Here is a 19,782-nt window from a genome sequence, read left to right as displayed (position 1 = left end):
TAGATATTTCTTGCCCGCCGTCACCGAGTTCTTTTAATTTTTTTTATTTACGATACTGTTGGCCATAAGGCCGTTACAGAGTGGGTTATAACGCATCGCAAATGCAAAACTGGGTGTTACAACAACAATAAGTTGTCAAACGTACAAACTAGGTGTTACAACAGTGAATTGCATCGATGAAGTGTCATTCATAGTAAACGGGTAAATATGATAATACTAACAGTAGTAATAAAATTACAAACTCGGTGTTACAACAGTGAATTACATCAACGAAGTATCAGTCATATAAAACAGGTAGACTATAAGAATTTGTGCGGTACTATAACACTGCGGCAATTAATTTAGAAATTATATCAATAACGTGATAGTCATACAAAGCAGATAAACTAATAATTTTAACAGTAATGTAACACTTTGGCAATCAGTTTACTAGTTAATGAAAAACACTTGAATTCATAAAACAGACGATACGTGGTATATTGTATATGTATATATGTACAAAAATGAAAGCAAACGTAAATATTCAGGTTTGTAAGGACGTCATTATGCATTTTTTAAAGGTTTCAGCTGAGGTGCACTGCATAACCGATGATGGCAGGGCGTTGCAGTCTCTTATGGTTCGAAGTAGGAATGAATATGCATGTGCGCCGATATGTAGCTGTGCCACAATTAATGCTTTTTCCTGAGAATTCTCTTTCTTTGGGGAGGGAGCTAAGTTAGCTGCAATGTCGATGTTAAAATGGTGTTTAGAAAGCAAAAATCGGAATTTCAGTCGTGCTGCAAGGCCCCGCTGTGATAGAGGTGGTAGTTCAAGCAGGTTTAACATCTCTGTTACCGAGCAGGCGTAGGAACATTTGGACAAAATAAACCTTGCAGCCCTTCTTTGTACCCTTTCGAGTTCGGTTATTAGACCCATTTGGAACGGCTCCCATATTGACACGTGTACTTTATCGGGCGACCACGTTTCGCCGCCTAACAAATGTTATCGCACAGCGCGGGACGCGCCTGCATGTATCCGAAGTTTCTGGAAAGTTATCGATGCTCTATCCGCTGTCTGTTGTCGCCGAACCTTATGTTATCTGATTTCATCGCCTGACGCGAATGGTGTGGAACTTTGTGGAGGGCAGGCGGGTCCCAACGATTAGTCTGGAACATTCGACGACTGCTGTATAAAAGCCGACGCGCTTGACCCGCTGATCAGATTTTCGACGATCGCCGACCGTGGTCGCCGCTATCGTTGTGCTATAAGTATAGCCTGTATTGTGGGCACAGGTTCGCCCAATAAAAGTTAGTTTTGTCGTTCACAGTATTGCTACTGTGTTCTTCAACGTCACCACCACGTGGGCCATGAAATTGGGCCATGAAATGCCCTCGTATACGCAACATTGGCTCGACATTCTGTGCTGCCCTTTTAATTGCGCGATTGGCTCCATTTCCATTCCCGTCTTCCATTTTACAGTTACCTGTTTACGCTCGTACCCTGCCACGCATTGTTCTTGTAAAACTACGTTCCTCGTGTATTACAAGTGCACACGTGATTTGTACCTTCGATTCTTGTTTTCTTGTGTGCCCACTTCTGTCTATATCGTTCTTCCCGAGGTAGCAGTATGTGGAAATAACAAAAGATATAAAACAGAAGTATCCTGCGCAAAAAAGAAAAAGAAGAGAAAAAGAGAGAAAGAAGAGCACTCCAAGAGAAGTAAGTGAGCGAGGCTTTCAGGGCCGCATCTCCGACGCTCGACTGACGTCGTCGTCGCCACTACGCATACGGCGAGCAGACGAGCCATAAGATATGGCCGTTCCTTCTTGGGCACCAAGGCGTAGCGACCCCTGGAAGTGCGTTCGCGCACTATGTCATCTGGAACGCGCCGGCGCGCCCTCTGCTTTACACACACATACACACACCTCTCCTTCGCTAGTTTTTCTTTTATTTTTTGTTTATTTTTACTTCACAATCTTTCTTTTTACATTTCTTCATTCTGTCGCACGCTATTTACTTTCTGACACACGGATCACGTAGGGTAAACCTTTTATTTTCTGTCGTTGTTTGTTCGCTGCTCGACTTGCCTTGCAGTATAGCTACGGTATATATTCACCGTTCTTGTTTATTATTATGATTAATAATTTTTTTTCGCAGCTGACCCGCGCCGCACATTTTACATCTGAAACGATCCTTCTCTCGCGTCTCGTCGAAACCACTCAGCCCCGCGTTTACGCTCTTTTTGTTTTTACTCCTTTTTCACTCCTGTATTTTTTTTCTGCCTCTCTCGAAACGGGAATCAAAACGCACGCCGTTTATACTAAGAGAGCGGTGTGTGTGCGCGTGCGAGCGTAGTTTCGGGATGCTTGCGTTCGGAGGAGCGAAGCGCCTGAGAAACACTCGGCATCGCCGCGGGAGAAGTCGTCCGCAAACAGATAGACCACTTCACGACCTTCCTTCTGCATTACGTCGCGCGCCCAGGTCTCCCCAACTGCGTGTCCATTAGAAACATTTTTTGTTCTTCTTCTTTTAAGTTTCTTAAGTTCGTGATGTTCCTTCGCTTCTTTTGTAAGACCATGGTTCAGTGCCTCGCGTGAACCATTTCTGCTTGTACGCCGTGTCCCCCATTTTTGTTGTGTAATTTTGCCTCTTTTTTTTAAAAAGAAAAATAAAGATTTGCGATGGACGATGGCTCAGGTTTCATCGAATACTGAGCTCACCCCCTCGGTGTGTCTCCTTTTCTCCTCAACATTTTATTTTGTTGTTTTTCTTTAGTTCCCGTTTCCAGATAATAGCTAGAGACGGACCCAGTATCTCTTGAAGTGTAAACACGTGAATGCGTAATGGCAGTCGAAGCAGTGCCGTATGAATATGTCAACAGAGAATGTAAGAGGATCCAGGCGTGGAGTGCTTGCTGTACTTACGGTTATAGATGCGATGCACCCAGCCAGCCCTGTGTACATAGGAGCTTGTTTTGGACAATGATTCTTTTTTTTGTATGTTTTACTTTTTGAAATCTTCCTGGCTGCTCCAACAACCACAAAAGAGGGAAGGGGAGGACGGTTGCAGTCGGCTGCGCGAAGTCTGATAGTTGCCTCTTGCTGACGTAACCAAATAGGAGTAACGTGTTTAGCACGATGAAATATTTTACGCGCGATTGTAATGCGGGCATTTCAGACGCCGCCCGCTGCGTGTAATGAAGATTGTCACCTCCTATCATACATTATAGACAGTGTCAATGACAACTTTGCAGCGCACAGTCAAAGAAGGCCGACGCGTAATGCGCCGAAACAACAGAGTGGTTCTCCTCCCTGCACAGCCTGCTCCCTCGCTCGCAAGCTTTCTTTCCCTGAATTGGTTGGCCGGGGCGTACCGTTGCGTAGAACGCGCGCTTTTTATCCTTTTTTGTTTATTTCACGCCCATGTGTCGCCCGCCACTGACAAAAAGAAGCGTGCAGCGAACCGCACACACCGCACGATATGTATCTCCATCTTTTTCTTGTGTGTGTGTGTGTCATGTCTCATTCTATCTTTTCACTTGTCCGTCTCGAACCGACTCTCATGCTCTTAAGCTAGTGGCTAGTGGCTAATAGTTGTGGCTAGTAGTTGTGGCCACTAGCCACTAGTGGCCAACGCCTAGCGGCTTCGGGCACTTTGCATCGAGTGCGCGACGTCGTCGGGATGTCTGTCGCCATCCCGAGTCGACGCTGGGTGTCGCCACTGTGCATATCGCACTTTCAGGCTGCTTCTGTTTTTCTCGGTCGGTGCTACAAAACGCTGCCAAGACGCTGGAGCGTTGCTTCATCGCGTTTTCTGTTCTTGAAGCACTCTATTTCCCTCTGACTGCCCAAAACTCACTCCACTAGCTTTTTTTTTTAACGGGGGGTCGGGTTGAAAGGCTGAAGTACTCGCGAACTGGCAAGCACTTCAAGTACTTGACTGCTGCTCTATTTCACTTCAGCGTGTGCCAAAGCGTTGTGGAGTCATGAAAATTGTGGAAGTAAAGCTAGTTTTCGTAGATGCTTCCATAGCGAATGATGGAATATACTGCACCGTACTGCAAACAATGCACAAAGGGGCACATCCTTGCATATGACACACTGTAGTGCCTTATGATATCGTATGAACACATAAAGTACTATACAAAGGTAGAGCTCATGTAGTTGAAGCACTAATAATCATCGGAGAAGTAACATTGACGACTACACCAAACAATATTCGGACGAGTAGCATTTAACATTCAATTTTACAGAAGATTGCAGGAAAAACGTTATCAGTCTTTTACTCAAAAATCTTCGGCATAATATGTACTTACATTGTACGCAACGCGGTCGTATGGCGTACTGACTACGCGAGCGTCAGCCTGAAATCAGTTCCTACGTGATGGCTTCGCCTTGTCTTCGCTTCGTATGCGCAATGACATCCTAGTCACTGCGGCACACATCACCGTAGTATAACGTGTTTGCTTTAAATTTTCCGATATGTACATTGCTTACCTTCATCGACCGTCGTTTGTGCTAACGTCCGATTCTCGCCCAAGTGTGTCGAAGGGGAAAAAAGAAGGTGCCTTTAAAAAGAAGGGTGTCTTTCACGTTTTTTTATGGAACACCGGATCGTTCTCAAACTATCTGTCGTTCTCACATTTTTTGTTTTGTTTTTCTTTCTCGAAAGAGGAAAATAAGACTGTACGGCTAGCCGTATTCTCTAATCTCGCTCTTCCAGGCGACCCACACGTTCGCGTATTGGGGCTCCCTGTTTTCCTCCCTCCCCACTCCTCCTCCCCGCTTTTTCTTCCCCCAATAATTTTTTTATCGATCATAAACGTTTTTTACCTTCGAGAGTTTCTTATAAAGTATCGTTTGTCTCCCATTTACTTTCGTTTAATTCATCGTATGCTCGACAGGCCAGAAATGCCACGGTAAGCATATACCAGTGTTATTAGAGGATCTTATTACGTATTTGTTGTTTATTTTTAGGTCCACTAGTTTCTACCATTTCTCGCTGAATATTTATTGTGCAGCTCGCTTTAACGTCGACTCGGCTCATATGCCTGGGGTGGCCGATGATCTCCTATAGTTTGCTCCATACTTTAGTCCTACAAATTTTGGGAATAAAAAAACAAACAAAAAAGACAAGAGAACTGGATCAAAGGAGATGTTGGATAAAAAAGCTCCATTGTAAGCATATGAGCGCAACGTGAGGCATGTGCAGTCACACATAAACACATGAATATAATGCATTTAAATAAATACAAAATAAGATAGTACATTCCAGCCAGAGTGCACTAAACGATATGAATCATTAAGTAAGTAGAACAACACCTAAAAGCAGATATCCTTAATGTTTACGACTCAAAGCTAATTAAAGTGGTAGTTGTTGAACAACACGCATTTCGTACCCTGCCCTATCTCTTTCCTGGACCAAAGAAACAATGTCCTTGTCAAGTTGACCATCCTTTGAATATGTGGTTCTTTTAGTGAAAATTCCTTCGAGGCTGCACAGTTTGAGAAAACGTTTACATTTTTAGCAGCGTAACTACAACGGAAGTACAGCTATATTACAAAGCGCCCCCCCCCCCCCCAACAAAAAGAAAGAAATGAAAAAGAAGAAACACGCAAGAGCGGGAATGGGTATCTTTTGTTCCTTCTATCCTCAGTTGTCTTACGCGGGTTTTTCCGCTTCACGATCTCACAGTTACGCTCATTTGTCTTGAACTCGCACGTAGAACATCATTGAAAGCTCGCTTTGACGAAATACATTGAGAAACAGCGCCGCCTAGTCGTTGTCGTCACTTTATATTATAAGGATAGACTTTAATACACGTTTCAAACGCTGTTTGTCGGATAGCCAGAATCTCTGACGCTAAACACGCCTATCGCGCTGACATATTCCAGCCCCCCCCAGCCCCCTCCGACAGCTGCTGTCCGTCATTGCCATCAGAAGGGGAGACCGGCGCACCTCGTGCTAAGCAGTGTACAAAGACAAAAGAAGTGAAAAAAACAAAGCGAACACGACATGCCGAATCCGAATGCCATCCAACTTGCGTGCTAGGGACTGCGCCTCGCGGCACTAAGCAGACAAAAGATTTCCTAATATAAAGTGATCGCCAGGAGCTCACTTTACTGTCCTGTAAAAGTAAAAATAGGGGATGGCAGAGGACAACAGGATTGAAGAAGAAGAAGCTACGAGCAAATGCTGAGGAGGCCGCGGGTACGAATGCAGTTCCTGGCAATCCGGCGTCTCCCTGCTTCACTGTTCTTCCCGCCTTGTTTTCCGCGTCGGTCGGTGGCTGCCGGTGCGGGCCTTATATAATGAAATGGAAGGCTCGCAACGACGACACGTGTGTGTGTACGTGCGTCTGTGGGTTGTTTGTGTGTGTCCGGGAGCGTCTAGAGCGGCGCTGAGAGGAGGAAGAGAGGGAAAAGCCCAGGGAGTAAGGGCGCGGGGGGAGGAAGGGGAATTGCACAACAGCGGGCCACCGGAGTCCCGAGGAGGACCCGGCGGCGCGCACAGGAAATTAAAATACACCCGAGCAGTGGTCATCAAGGAAAGATCAATCTCTGTCAAGAACTCCTGCGGGGAGTTTGCGCCTGCCAGCGACGACCGACCGACCGAGCGAGCGACCCGAGCCGACCAGATCCCCCCCCTCCGCTTCCCTCCCCCAAACTCGCCTCTCTCCATCGTGTAAGGAGGGACCTGGGGTGGGGAATTGAGTAGAGAGTGAAAGGAACCCTCTGAGTGCCCCAAAAGTAGAAGGAAAGAGGGTAGCACGGAGGGACAGAGGGATGTGATGGGACAAGGTAGAGACGAGAGCAGTGTTCCCTATTGGGAAACCAAGGGATCGTAGCTGAAATAGAGTGGGAAGATAGGAGAGGATGCGAGGGGTATGCGCAATCTAGGCACTGTAAAGGAGGTGATGGTCAAGAGGGACCTAGGTGAAAGAAAGTACGCATATGCAAGATGGGAGTGTATTCCCTATGGGGAGAGCGAGGGAGCCTGTCTGGACTTAAGTGGGAAATGCAGAGGCAGAAAGTAGGGATGTGCGTGGGAATCACGAGGGAAAGGCCTTCGTATTGCGTGTGTGTTGCAGCGAGAACGTCGCAGTGGCGCTGGCCACGAATATAGCGGAGTGGGTACCCGCTGCAGAATGCCGCGATCAGTGAGAGGGGAAGGTGGGTGCACGTGTTTCTGTATTTGGTTAACCCGTCGCCACGCTCTAGACAGCCCCCTTTCCCCCAAAGACTCGATGTGTGTGGAGGACTCTGGGGATTATCCCGTTGTGGGAAAGATCTTCGAAGGAAAACAGCAAGGAAGGAAGATCTGAGCGAAGGAAATGAAAAAAGAAAGATATGAACACGAGTAACTCGGCATCACATGCGCAAGTATACAGATAGCATGACTTAGCACTAAGGGAAATGAGGACGGATACCAGGTTCCGGTTTCACACAGTGCTTTGTTGTTTTCGTCGGTTAGTGTACACCTCTTTATTGCTTGTCTACTGGTGTCCTAATGTCTGGATCAAGTCTGAAATTATGCAGGACGGCAACTTGAACGAGAAAAGAGTTATACAATGAATGTAAAAGCGTCGCAGCTCTGATAGCGAATGCGTCATGATATATATATATATATATATATATATATATATATATATATATATATATATATATATATATATATATATGGCCTACTCTGGACAACCGTCAGTTGCGCTTCGTTCTTCGTAGAGGAAGGACATGTGTCGATTGAGCGCCTGAACAACGCTTTACAATGTGGTGAGCGCTGTTTAAATCATGGACCCAGGACCTCAAAAAGGTGCGACGTAACGCTAATGCATTTCTTTCTCGTTCTTTTTTCTTGTAATCGCTTTTCGAGTCCTCCCTGCCTAATATTCTTCGCTTGGATGTGACAATTACGCAACAGTGCCTGCGTTGTCGCCATAATGCATTACTTACTGCTCCTGATCTACTAAATTCATTGGCTAACGAGCACTGCTGGCAGAAATTTGACAGGAATGGTTACTGAAACACATCTGCGAGTTGTACATTTTGGAGTAAGATCATCACAATGGCACCCCCCCCCCCCCCCCCCCGTTTCTAAAAAAAGAGAAAGTGAATTTATGAGCCTCCCCTTAAACCCTCTTCTTCGGCACGCTATAAAGAGAGAAAAAAAGAACACGCGCATATACAGAAAGAGAACACATCTGCTTCCAGGATTGCCTATGGTTTTGACACGTGCATATACTTTGGGAGCAAGGACGAAAATGAAAGCAAAAGAAAGACAGGTTAGAATTGACCGCACGAACGTTGAAAAGCTTGCGTGGTCACGCATATTGAGGTCCGATTTGCGTCCATCTAAGAGTTTCGGCAGCCTTTTCACTTCTCTCTCTTCATATTATTCTTCTCACTTTGGAGTTTTGCGACCAAGTTCAGCGAAAGGTCCGCCACGACTCCGAGCTAAACCAGGAAAGGGAGGAGTGCATAATAATCCGCGCGACCTTAAGAGGCGCTGAGCGAACGAAGAAATAAAGAAAGGAAGGTCCCCAAATCTCCTCCAGCCGCCGCCCCACCTCTCTTGGTTCGGCAGCCAGGGAAAACCATGGTCATATCTGCAAGCCAAAAAACTTTTTCACTTCAGGTCCGACAAATACTGTGTCTTTACTTTCAGTACCTCTGATTTTTTCTATTGTTCGTCTTCTCCTTTAACCGTGTAGTTTATTATTATTATTGTATTCTTTTTTTCAGTGCTCTCGCTTGGACGTTTGCGTAACTGCCGGCGCAAGGGCTATCGTTGTCTTTCTAGTCTATTGTGATGCATGCGCAGATGTTACCGTTAAGCATGGCTTTCATGGGACGCAATCGCTTGTTTCGAGTGAAGCACATGTAAGTCTGCTTCGCATGCGCAGTCTCGTCAGACGTTAGAAATTTTTTTGTCATAGCGTTACCGTTTTACCGTTACCGATATTTATGAAGTATTCTTGAGTCCATCTTTTCATGCGTCGCCGATCCCACCTGGAGTGAAATGCGAGGCGTGTAAGGCCGGGCAAACCATATCCAGCATTCATTAAAAGAAAACGTCACTCTCTCTCTCTTTCTTCCAAATACACTACCCGGTATTGGATTGGAGCAAACTTTATTTATGCCTGCAGTTGGGCGCTCGCGCGCCCATACGAGGGCCTACGTCATCTACGAAGTCGCCGTTACTCGGCGCGGGTGTCCGCTCGCCGTTGCCGGCTCGCTGGGTCCGTGCCTTTCGAGCGGCTCGAGGACCCGGTAAACTCTACGCATGCCGAGTGGGTGACAGGCAGTATCGATAGAATCCTGACTACCATCGGTTGCACTTCACTCCTCGAAGAAAGAGGACGCGAGTCGAGTGAGCTCCCGAACAAAACACTTTGCAATGTAGTGAACGTGGTTTCAATCATGGATCCGGGGCCTCAAGGATGTGCGACGTAATGCTAACGCATTTCTCTAGCATTTACCGCTAAATAGTATACTGAATTTATTTTTTAGTGATGTTCCAAAGGGTCATTCGTAGGGTCAGTTCCTTTTTCTTATTTTGCGCTCACGATTATTTTCTCAGTGGAGATGTCAGGGACGCTGTGGAAATAATTAAGAGCTTCGAGCCGAGACGGGAACAAGATGAAAGCCGAACCGCGCGGCAACACAAACGAAGCGTTTCCTGCTCGATGGTCCACGGGTGGCGAGCTCGGGGCCACCAATAAAGACTCATCAATCACTTGCTGCTGCGCGGTACGCTGGCCCTCGCATTGTTCGTTCTTTCGTTTTATTCGACTTGTGTCCCGCTTCCGATCCTACCCTTCATCTAGTACAGCTTCGCCTATAGAGGGATGAGTTGCAATAGGGGTGAGGGTAGCTAGCTTTTTTTTATCCCCGTTCTATTTGGTGTTTGGTTTTGTCGGTCGGAATGTATTTTTGTTGCTCTCGATGTGAAATGAGCGAATAAGTAAATGAAGAAGACGGAGTCCTAGCGTGGCAGCACGCGAATAGAGTCACGTGTAGCAGGAGTCCAGAAACGTGAGAAAAAGCGAGTTGGCTAACGAAGTCGCTTAATTTCATTAGGATCAGAAATAAGGAACGCCGGGGCTTGCACAAAAGCTGTGAGTTATGTTTTGCGAGTTGTGACGCAACACACTCTGTAAACTTTTGCATACACATTTCGTGCAGTGTCGTCAATCGCCGTGAATATTTATTGTCGCCTGCAAGGTTCCCAACAGTGCGTGAACGACAATTAGTTGCGGGCTTCTGAAAGTGCGCTTTGTCTTCTAAGGATTATGTGCGGGGTGAAAACACTCTTCCAGTTGAGGCCGATGTTGTCCACGAGAGGAACTAAAAAACGGCTGCAACTTTAGCATGTCTTCTGGAAGTGCGCTTTGCCTCTTAAACTTTCTTTGTGGGGTGAAGCCATTTTGCAGGTTCAGGCTGATGATTTTAGCGACGAGAAGAATAAGGAAAGCGCCAGAGTGTTTCGGCATAGCGGTGCCGTTCAACCGCTAACGCTACAATACCCCATCCCAGCACCTTGTAACCATTCCAACTGCTCAGGAATAGTAAATCTCGTGCATGCTCAGTCGGCGCCACTCGGTATTGAAAATGGTAACGCAATGTCAAAAAAAAAAAAAAAGAACCTTGTGCAGATCGGAGAGATGTATGTGGCGGTATTTCTTTCGTGGAGTGTCGTGCGAAATTTCTTATACCCCATTTTCGGCTTAACTTCTGCCAAAGCGATAACGGTTAGAAACTTTATTCATCATTTGACTCGTGTTACTTACTATTGTCTTGTTGGCAGCCTACCTCTTCCCCCCCCCCCCCCTTCTTTTAAATACATTTTTGAAGCAGATTTGGTTAACTTCACTGCACACGCATTCCTTGGCGCGTGACCTTATACAATATTCTTCAGTCACTACGCGGGCAAACAAAGTTGAGGCTTAGTGCGCTGTCGGGAATATTGACGTGTTTTGCGCTTGGGAATGCGACCCCCCCCCCCCCGAACCAGAAAAACAATAACAAAGCAGTTGCTTCTATTACAACGCGTTGTTGCTTTTAGCGTCGCATGAACATTCAGGCTGGTACAGTTTACACGACCCTTGATCGTGGTAAAAAGGACCGTGTGGGTGTCGTTTCTGTTATAGCGTGTCATTCATAGCTTTATTATAGCGTGTCATTCATAGCTTTACGATTGCATGTTCCGTTAGACCTTTCGCATATACTCTAGAAAGATAGAATGTGCCACTTAAACCTCTTGCTATTCTCTCGATCCCAATCTGTAGCTTTCTCAATAAATAAGAACAAAATGTAAAGCTTGTCTAAACTTGTAGCAACTATAGCGAGGAAGATGTGGCTCCAAAGCACACAGAGCAATGAAAAAATAAAGAGAAACAAACCATTGTAGCGCAGACAACACTCTAATATTGTTTCTAAGCTCAGAGCGCTTTTTATGACAAGCGGTCATCGCCGTTTACGATACTCTCTTTTTTTCAAATTTTTTTTTGTTCTTGAAATTATTATATATATAATAAAGAAAGGCTGAGTTGACTCCCGAAATCCCCGCACACGGTCTACTATATCCTCAGTCTTCTTTTTTTTTCTCGCGTATGTATTTACGTAACCTAAACGTAAGTTTTATTTATTTTTGTTTTTATCCGAAAGCCCGAACGCTCTCCTTATTCGTTAAAACGATTGATCATCGCTGCGCAGTTGAAAGTGATGTATGACCGTTTTGACAACAAAGGAATCAGCCAACGGTAACGGGCGGCGCTGTCGAAAGATGAAAAAAAATTTTTTTGAAAAATAAAGAATAAAAATAAAAAGGCATGTCGAGAGGGCTCTCCGGGACCCAGAATTAGACCTTGTCTCGAACTCTAAAAAAAAAAAAAGAAAAATATAAAATTTCGGCTCCGCGGCATCAGCCCCTGGCGCCTGGTCATCACGTAACGCAACTTTTTTCCTTTTTTTTCTCTCTCCCCTCCCCTTCCCCTCATCTGCAGCGCGCCATGATACACTTGTTATTTAACTTCCAACTGCCTCGCGTGTTGTCTTCTAAAGTTTCATGCGGGAAGAATTTTTAAAGCTTGGAGAGGAAAAAAAAGTAAAGTGAAATTATTTGGCTCGTTGTGTACACCCCTCGAGCCTGCCACCGCGCACCCCGAATCCGCTCGTCTGCCGCGATTGTTTGTTTGTTAGATGTTTATACTTTTTAACTATTTCATAACGTCGGCCTGCGTGGAACGTGTGTGTTTGGTTGTTATCTGCGCTAGAGCGTTAGCCCGATTGTGTGCTTTGTGCATTGACTTTCGTGCGTTTGTACTACGTGCCACCTTCTGCGCCGTTTCCTCGCCTGGTCCACGTGGTTGTTTCGGTTGTCTAGCTTTCAGCGATGTTTTTTGAAAGTTTGGCAGCCTCTGCGAGTGGACTGTTTGGTCGCCCGGCATCTGACGTGGCGAGACCTGCCTGCGACATTTTTTTTCTTTAATTTGCGATTGTTTGTTTGTTTTTTCAGATTGCGGAGAAGTTGGCCCGAATTCAAAGTACTTACAACGTTTGATTTTATACGCTTTTCTAGTTTGAATTGGTTCTTTCTTCAATTTTTCGCTCGGGGTGCGTGGGCCGAGTAAGCTAGCCGGTAACAAACAATTAAACTTGCTTCAGGGGAACATAAAAAAAGATGTTATAAAACGCCTTGTGATGACGTGTATCTGATCGTGTACCTTGAACTGAGAACAGTGACGTTTACGTTTCCCAGGTGGGTCTGAGTAGTCTACAGTGTGTATACAGCTAGGTGTAGCGTGTCATTCTTGGCGTCATATTGACTATGTCTGTAAAAGCTTCTTATAAATAATAATAATAATAATAATAATGTATGCGACAAGAACATGTGGCGCTGCCTTTGGACGCAGAGCGTGTGTTTTCGCATCCATTAACCGCCTGATTCAAAATATTAACAATGCTGTTCTACTAGTTGAACACTACAATGCTTTTAGCCTCTGCCTATAAAGACACACCTACACATTCTTTTCTACTACTACTACTACTACTACTACTACCACTACTACTACTACTGCAAAAGATGTTGCAGCCCTCTCCAATTTTTGGCCATTGACGTGAAAGAAAACAATACGACAGGAATATAGACAGGAGCTGTAACTTTGCCAAAGTCATGGCGTGTGATTTAAATCACTTACAAAAAGAAAAAAAAGATGCGAAAAAGAAAAGTGAGGCGTTTTCAGCGAGACGTCGGCGTTTCGATGGCGCCCTCCCGTCATGTCGCCCCGTCTTCCATCGATGACCGGCGCGCCGATGATCCATCAAAATTTTTGCCCGCCGAATTTGTTTTCCTTCTTCTTTTGGGCGCAGTAGCCGGCGCTGTTCCTTGCCCCGCCTGTCCACTGCACACTTGTGTTTCAAAGTAGGGTGGATCCGGGACACGGTCACCATGTTCCGTATATTGTCCACAGAGGGCGGGGTGGTAGCCTTATGGAGGCGAGGGGGATGGATGAGGGGAAGGACAATATGGGTTTGGACCTTACGCACGGCCGTGGATACCGAACTGCTTGCTTTGCACTCACGCCGGACAGGCCATAGGTCAATAGAGGAGCATGTTTTACATCGACGTCCTCTAAAAGGTCACAATGGGCGCGACGAGGTCTCTTTAGAGGGGAAGTGGCCCGCTAGGGGGCGCACGTTGGTTCGGCCACCTACCGGTGAAAGAGGGGGAGGAGAAAAGAAAGAGGAAAGCGAGACGAAAAAAAAGAAGGAAACTAAGCAAACCGTGGCGCTGACTGGAATGCACTGAGTGACCATTGTCCTTCGGGATCAATTTATATCGCCCTTTTCGTGCAGTTGTTTAGGTACCGCAGTAACTGTGGCGGCATATCGTCTCTGCTGTTTGCTAGTTTCATACGTATATATATCAGGGTCCGTATTGCCAAAACTTAATTTATGTAACAGTTCCTTTCCTTTTTTCGTAGGCTAGCATTCGCGAGCGCCAGCCAATCATGATACAGATATTAGGGATACGAAACGACTGCGCTAGCAATGGGCAATCTCGGAAGGCACTGACCTTTAAGACAAGTATTGCGACATTGACCGCGGCGTTTATTGTAGGAGGTCGTGCAATAAATAAGCCATTCGCACGATGCTCATTTACTAGAAACTACCGTTTGGTCGTTTTCTGATCACCTTTCGAGCATACGTCGAGTGATAGTATAATTACTGCGTAGCGCAGGCAGATACTGTGAAATAAACATAAAGACGTGAATACCACAGCACTGTCCGTCTTCTACATCGGCAGATGAGTTGCCTTGCTTTCTATTTTTAATCACCTCATAAAAATAGCCTACTGTGATCTGCAAACTTTCACCCCTATGGCACCGCTTTCCTTGTTGGCCCGCGGCACGCGATCTAGGCTCGATTCAGTCTCTCCCTCCTCACGACCGCATAACTGGCTCGCGCGTCAGCCTACTTCGTCGTGGAACGACTCCCAGTGATGGATTACTCCCACCTTAGCGCGACCACCGCGGACAAACTTCTGGGCGAGGAAGCGACGCTAGCGCGTAAGCGACGTTCACATTCTGGAACTAACACACACAGCGTTCTCTCTCTCTCTCGCACACACTCTCTCTTACACCATCGTTCTCACGCGCTTCCTTCATTCCCTCAAGACATTTCCCCCTTACAACGAAAACAACGCTTAGCCAGCAGCTCTCCCCCAAGAATCTATCGAGACCGACTCTGCAACCTCGCGATGCGCGGAGTTTGGACCCGAGTGCAAAGAAGGCGCCACGTGGGGGGGGGGAGGTGAGGGGGAGGGATAGAAGCAGTAGGCGACCGCAGTTGACTGACTACGCCGTACTCCTCGCGCGCTAGTGGCGACGAAGTGCTGCGCGATCAGCTCGCCTAGAGAGGCGGCGAGACGCGAGCCATCAAGTCAGGTTCGAAGCGCATCGCTCATTCCAGGATTAATTACTCTCCGGAACGACTTCGCGGTGCCCGTGAGACGAACGACCCGCTCCCCATTTTCATCTCCCCTCTCTCATTCGCTCCCGTTTTCTACCGGTCGACCTTTGCACTGCCTTCCCGCTCTCCCTAAACGGAGCGGCTTGGAGGACGCGCTGTTGTGGGAGGAAAAAAGGGGAAGCTGGTACGAGGGAAGGCAGACGGTTCTCCCCTTACGCCGAGGGCGCTAATTGTCTTGTAGGATGACTCCCGAACAGCGGCGGCACGCTATCTGGGGCGAGATCTGTGCGACGGAGAAAGGGCGGAAAGGGAACTACTCCCTCCTTAGGGATCTGCATGCAAAGCGCGTGCGAGAGAGGGTGCGAGCTCGAGATGCGGTCGGGAGTCTTGTATGTCCCGAATGGGGATACGGAGGAAAGGGGATAGCGGGAAGCTCTTTGCAGTGCGTAGAAGACTATAGGCGAGGAGGGGAGCGTGAGCGCGCGAGCGAGCACGCGACATCGGAAAGCAATTATTAGCCGTTCGAGCGGTGCTAATCTATCACGATTAAGTGATCGATGTTCTTCCCCTGCGTTAGCTCGCCGAGAGGTTCTGGTTTTCTTTTCCGCAGCTCCGGCTCGCTTTGTGGCGTAGACCTGAATGCGCCGCTCTTGCGAGCGACGGTGGTGGTTGTACAGCGCGCTCAAGATGTGCGCTGCGATGCGGCGTTTCGTAGACCTCTTTGGAGGAATGAGCGTACGCGTGAAAGAACGCAAGGTGAACACGGAAGCGGGCGCCGCTGGAAGTTTCGTGGAAGCGTCCGTTCCTTCTTCTCGTGCTACCATTCCCGCAGTTCGATTTTGTCGTACTACAGCGATGGGTCGTACTACAGAGATTCTCGGCTGCGAAGAAGAACACAGCGAGGAACGTTGCTCGAATTTTTCTATCTGTGCATTTTCTCGTAGCCTAATTTCGGAGGCGTCAACGCATTTCTTTCTCGTTCGTTGCTGTTTGTGTGTTTGTTTGTGCGCGAATGTCGCACCACACCGCTGCAATGTCACGGACTACTCGTGCCGCGTCTTCGAGGCAGCAGTATAGCGCTCCATGAACGTCGACTTCGTTGGGGGTTTCCGAATACTTTTGTGCAGCGTAAGCGATGGCAAATTATTCCGACGCTAATCGCTCGGAAGTAATGGGCGTCTAAATTACCTGCTTTCTGGAGGTGACGCGAGGTAAACTATGCCCATTAAGTTAACGACCGCTCGCCCTTCGTAAAATGTGGCAACAAACAATGCGCGGTCTCTTCAACCGTAGCTTGAATGATCGAATTCACGTTGGCATGTTGTAGTAACACTTCACGACTTCTTGTCGCGTTCGGGGTAAGCTCCAAAGTGAGCTTTGTGAACACTCTGCTTGCTGTGCTCAGGAATTCACGCCTCTTCATTTTTATGAGCTAGCGGTTATCTTGTAGACTCGCTTACATATAGTGCTGTTTGTCACTGATCCCCGCAAGCTCTATAGTTAGCACTTGAATGTTACAGCAGGAATCGGGAAATGCAAAGAAAAAAAAAGAAAGAAAAGGAAGCAAGGAATAAAGAAACTACCTAGAATATGTGGAGGCGCTGACTGCCTGCTCTTAAGCTTTAGCTTTCCGTTTGGAGTCTTGCCATACCGGTTTCCTCTTTTTATTCACTCACCGATGCGAATACAAGCGCATAGAGAAAGGGCAGATGTAATATTAGACAAATGGCTGGCGTCGAGCAATGTGCGTGATATTGGTAGAGGTTGCACCGAAAACGGTGTCGAGCAGCATAAGGAGCACCGTGTTCGCACTGCCGATGCTGCAGGCACTTTCGCGTAGCTTCTTTAATATGACGTATACGCGACCATATCGTTAACAACGATAATGTTAATATAAAAATTCGTAAGGTCGCTCGAAACCAGAATGACGATGTTTAGGGGCAAATCCACATATTTCACATCGCTTGCGCGGTGTTTGACGCGGCGTTGAAAAAAAATACCACGTAGACATTAGCGCCAGGTTTCCCTCTAGCATGAGTATTTAGAAACTCTTATCTGTCCTACGTCTTGCGCGTCGCACCGTAATATGTTTTACATCTTTAAAAGCGAAAAACGATGTAAATCAGTCTATAATTCACGTCCTTACCCCCAAAAAGGTGTAACTGTGCGAGTTATGTAGATTCATTTACTCCCGTCTTCACTTTTAAGGGTGTACATGATTTTACAGTGCGGGGAGCTCTCTGCCGCTGCTGTTATAACCGGCTGTAACCGGTTAGAACCTATTGAAGTCTGTTGGAGTGTTGTTTGATGCGGTTGTTGGTGCCATATAGTGTCTAACTGAGATTGCTAGATGTAAGTCTGACGCTGAGGTCGTTCAGCTATCACAGCAATGGTGGATAGTATACGGACGTCACTAATCTTCGCGCTTGTTGCTTCGGATGTTCTCGCGAAGCTACGCAGTGCGGTTCCTTTTCTTTTTTACACCCTCAAGCAGCCGTGCATCTTTAAGCGCATGAAGGTAAATAAGTCTCCACGCACTTAAACATCATTTGCCAATTGTGGCTTTTACGGTCAAACATATTCTTGTATACGATAAACATACGAAACAAAAAAGTCGTTTGAAGCCATAAGCACATCCGTCTGCTACACCCACCATTCTTATGCTGGCTGAACTGCCCTACGCCGCACAGCAGTGCTACGTTTTGGTGCTGTACTAGTCGCGTCCTTCTTACACGTTTTTTCGTGCCTAAACGTACCCTGTGTTCTCTTCCGCTTTCTATCACGATGCGCAGAGCCCAACAGCTACACGTGTTTCACGTGCAAGCATGTCTTCCCCTCCGCCTGGCTGCTGGTCCAGCATTGCCAGAACCTGCACGGCGTCAAGATCTACGTGGACGCCAACATCAGCGCGACGGGAGCGCTCTTTCCCCTGGTGGGCGGCGGCCGGTCTTCCGTCACGCCTCCCCTGCTACACCGGCCGTCCTCGGCGCAGCCCTCCGTCGGCGGGGTGTCCAGCGTGCCGGCGCCCACCCCGCCCACCCCTGTGGGGTCTTCGTCCACGCCGTCGGCGAGGTCTACGCCGACGTCGTCCACGGAACCCGCACCGCAGGTGAAAATCTCCTTCACGACTGATGGGGGTCTGAAGGACGTCTTTAGATGGCTCGACATAGCTAGACACTGCCCTTGAGGCAGTGTCTAGTATATCAGTCTATGTGTCATATTGGCAAAGAAGGAACGTAGGCACAATATAAAACGTGTAGCAGTGGCAGTGCATGAAGAAGCTAAAGATGTACACCGGTCAAGACCGGTGTACATCTTTGCCCAGAAAGCGCTTCTGCCCAGAAAGCGCTTCTGGTGGCCAAAGCAGCTTCCAATGCATTAAGCGACCAGCAGAGCGGAAGGAATCAAGGCATCTCGTAAATGCAGCCCTGTGTGGGCACATTCAGCCGGTTTCCGTACCGTGTGTTATCGCTATGTTGCCAATGCAGACCGGAGCAGGTGCCTTGCGCATTATAGACAACTGTCTTGTCTCCCTTACTATGAATAAGAAAAATAATTAAAAAAAAGATGCACCTCCTGGCCAGAAGTATCTTTAGAAGATACCTTGAAGGAAAACGTGATAGTTCGTTTATCGACGAGACAGGACTTGCTTTTATTGGCCTGGAGGTATATCCTATTTTCTCAACGCAGTCTTGCAGACGAAACTGTCCTCTTAGCCCACATGCCTTACTGCCGTACATGAGAAAACTAATTAATCATCTAGAGTAGCTAACGTCATCATACGAGTAACAATGGTCTTACAGAAAGGAGGAGGAGTGTTCTTTGCCAGCTGCAGGCGGACCTAGAGCCTTGCAAATATTCCCCGCAGCTGCTCCGCCCGAGCGGCCACTTATGAAGCTCGGTGGAAACGGAGCAGTCGCCGGCAATTGCTATCGCAACATGGCTTTGGCCATCGTCACTGCAGCTTGACACAACACTTGCAGGGAAGACAGGGCTACATTTTTTTCCAACGCTTTATCAGACTAACACCTTGGATTGTCTCTAGAGGGACTTTCGGCTCATAAGCGGACATCTTTACACAAAACGCGTTGACTATCAGGCTTGCAATAATCTAACGAACATGATTATATTGCGCTTAGTGTTGCACTGACGATTTTAAGTGAAGGACAGGACGTGGACGCGGCGCAATATAATCGTGAACGTCCACCGAATAACCCCCTTCATTGCTTTACTAAATCTAACGAAGCTGCTGGTGGCGTCGGTCACTCAGGTGACGTCCACAGCCGGCCCCGGCGTCCCGTCGCTAGCCGGCGTCGTGGACCCTGTGGCCGCGGCGCATCCGGCGCTCCAGCTCCTGCGGATGCCGCTGTCCGAACGCCAGTTCGCCGCAGGCGCAGCGGCGGCTGCGGCGGGCCTCTTCGGGAGGGCTTCTAGTCACGACTTCCGCGTGGGCGACCTCCTGGCCGACCAGCTGCGGCCGCAGGTTCCCCTCCCGCCCGTCGCCCCGGCGTCCTCGTCGACGGCGGCGGCGTCCACGCCACCGACGACCGCTCCGTCGTCCTCTTCCGCCGTGGCCGCTACAGGTACTACAAGACACTATTCCTCTTCTTTTTAGTTACCTACTTGCACTGTCCTGCCTTGTAGAGCTGCCGCCAAGAATGTTGCAAGAATGGTGGCAGCCCTGGATATCACCGTTGCCGCGGATATGCTATGCAAATAAGGTCACTAGCTTCCATGTTACTTTATTACACATGTTCTACGTATACTAGGACTCAGTGTGAAAATGTGGCGTCCATATGCACTTCCAGGTGAAGCGGCACCCTCTTTTTT

General features: G+C 47.6%; 1 protein-coding gene across 2 annotated transcripts in view; it reads left to right on the top strand.

The window, feature by feature from the left end:
• The window catches only part of LOC126533546 (B-cell lymphoma/leukemia 11A-like), a 557,606-nt gene that overhangs the window by 535,316 nt on the left and 2,508 nt on the right, over positions 1-19,782 (top strand). For both annotated transcript variants that reach the window (XM_072289374.1, XM_072289375.1), the window contains 2 exons: positions 17,745-18,061; positions 19,223-19,535. In XM_072289374.1, the coding sequence (XP_072145475.1) occupies positions 17,745-18,061; positions 19,223-19,535 (630 nt within the window). The remainder of the gene's footprint in view (positions 1-17,744; positions 18,062-19,222; positions 19,536-19,782) is intronic.

This window comes from Dermacentor andersoni, chromosome 7, assembly GCF_023375885.2.
Source record: "Dermacentor andersoni chromosome 7, qqDerAnde1_hic_scaffold, whole genome shotgun sequence".
In the NCBI taxonomy this organism is placed as follows: domain Eukaryota; kingdom Metazoa; phylum Arthropoda; class Arachnida; order Ixodida; family Ixodidae; genus Dermacentor; species Dermacentor andersoni.
The sequence above is the reverse complement of the archived record's forward strand: the minus strand, read 5'-3'. Positions and strand labels throughout refer to the sequence as shown.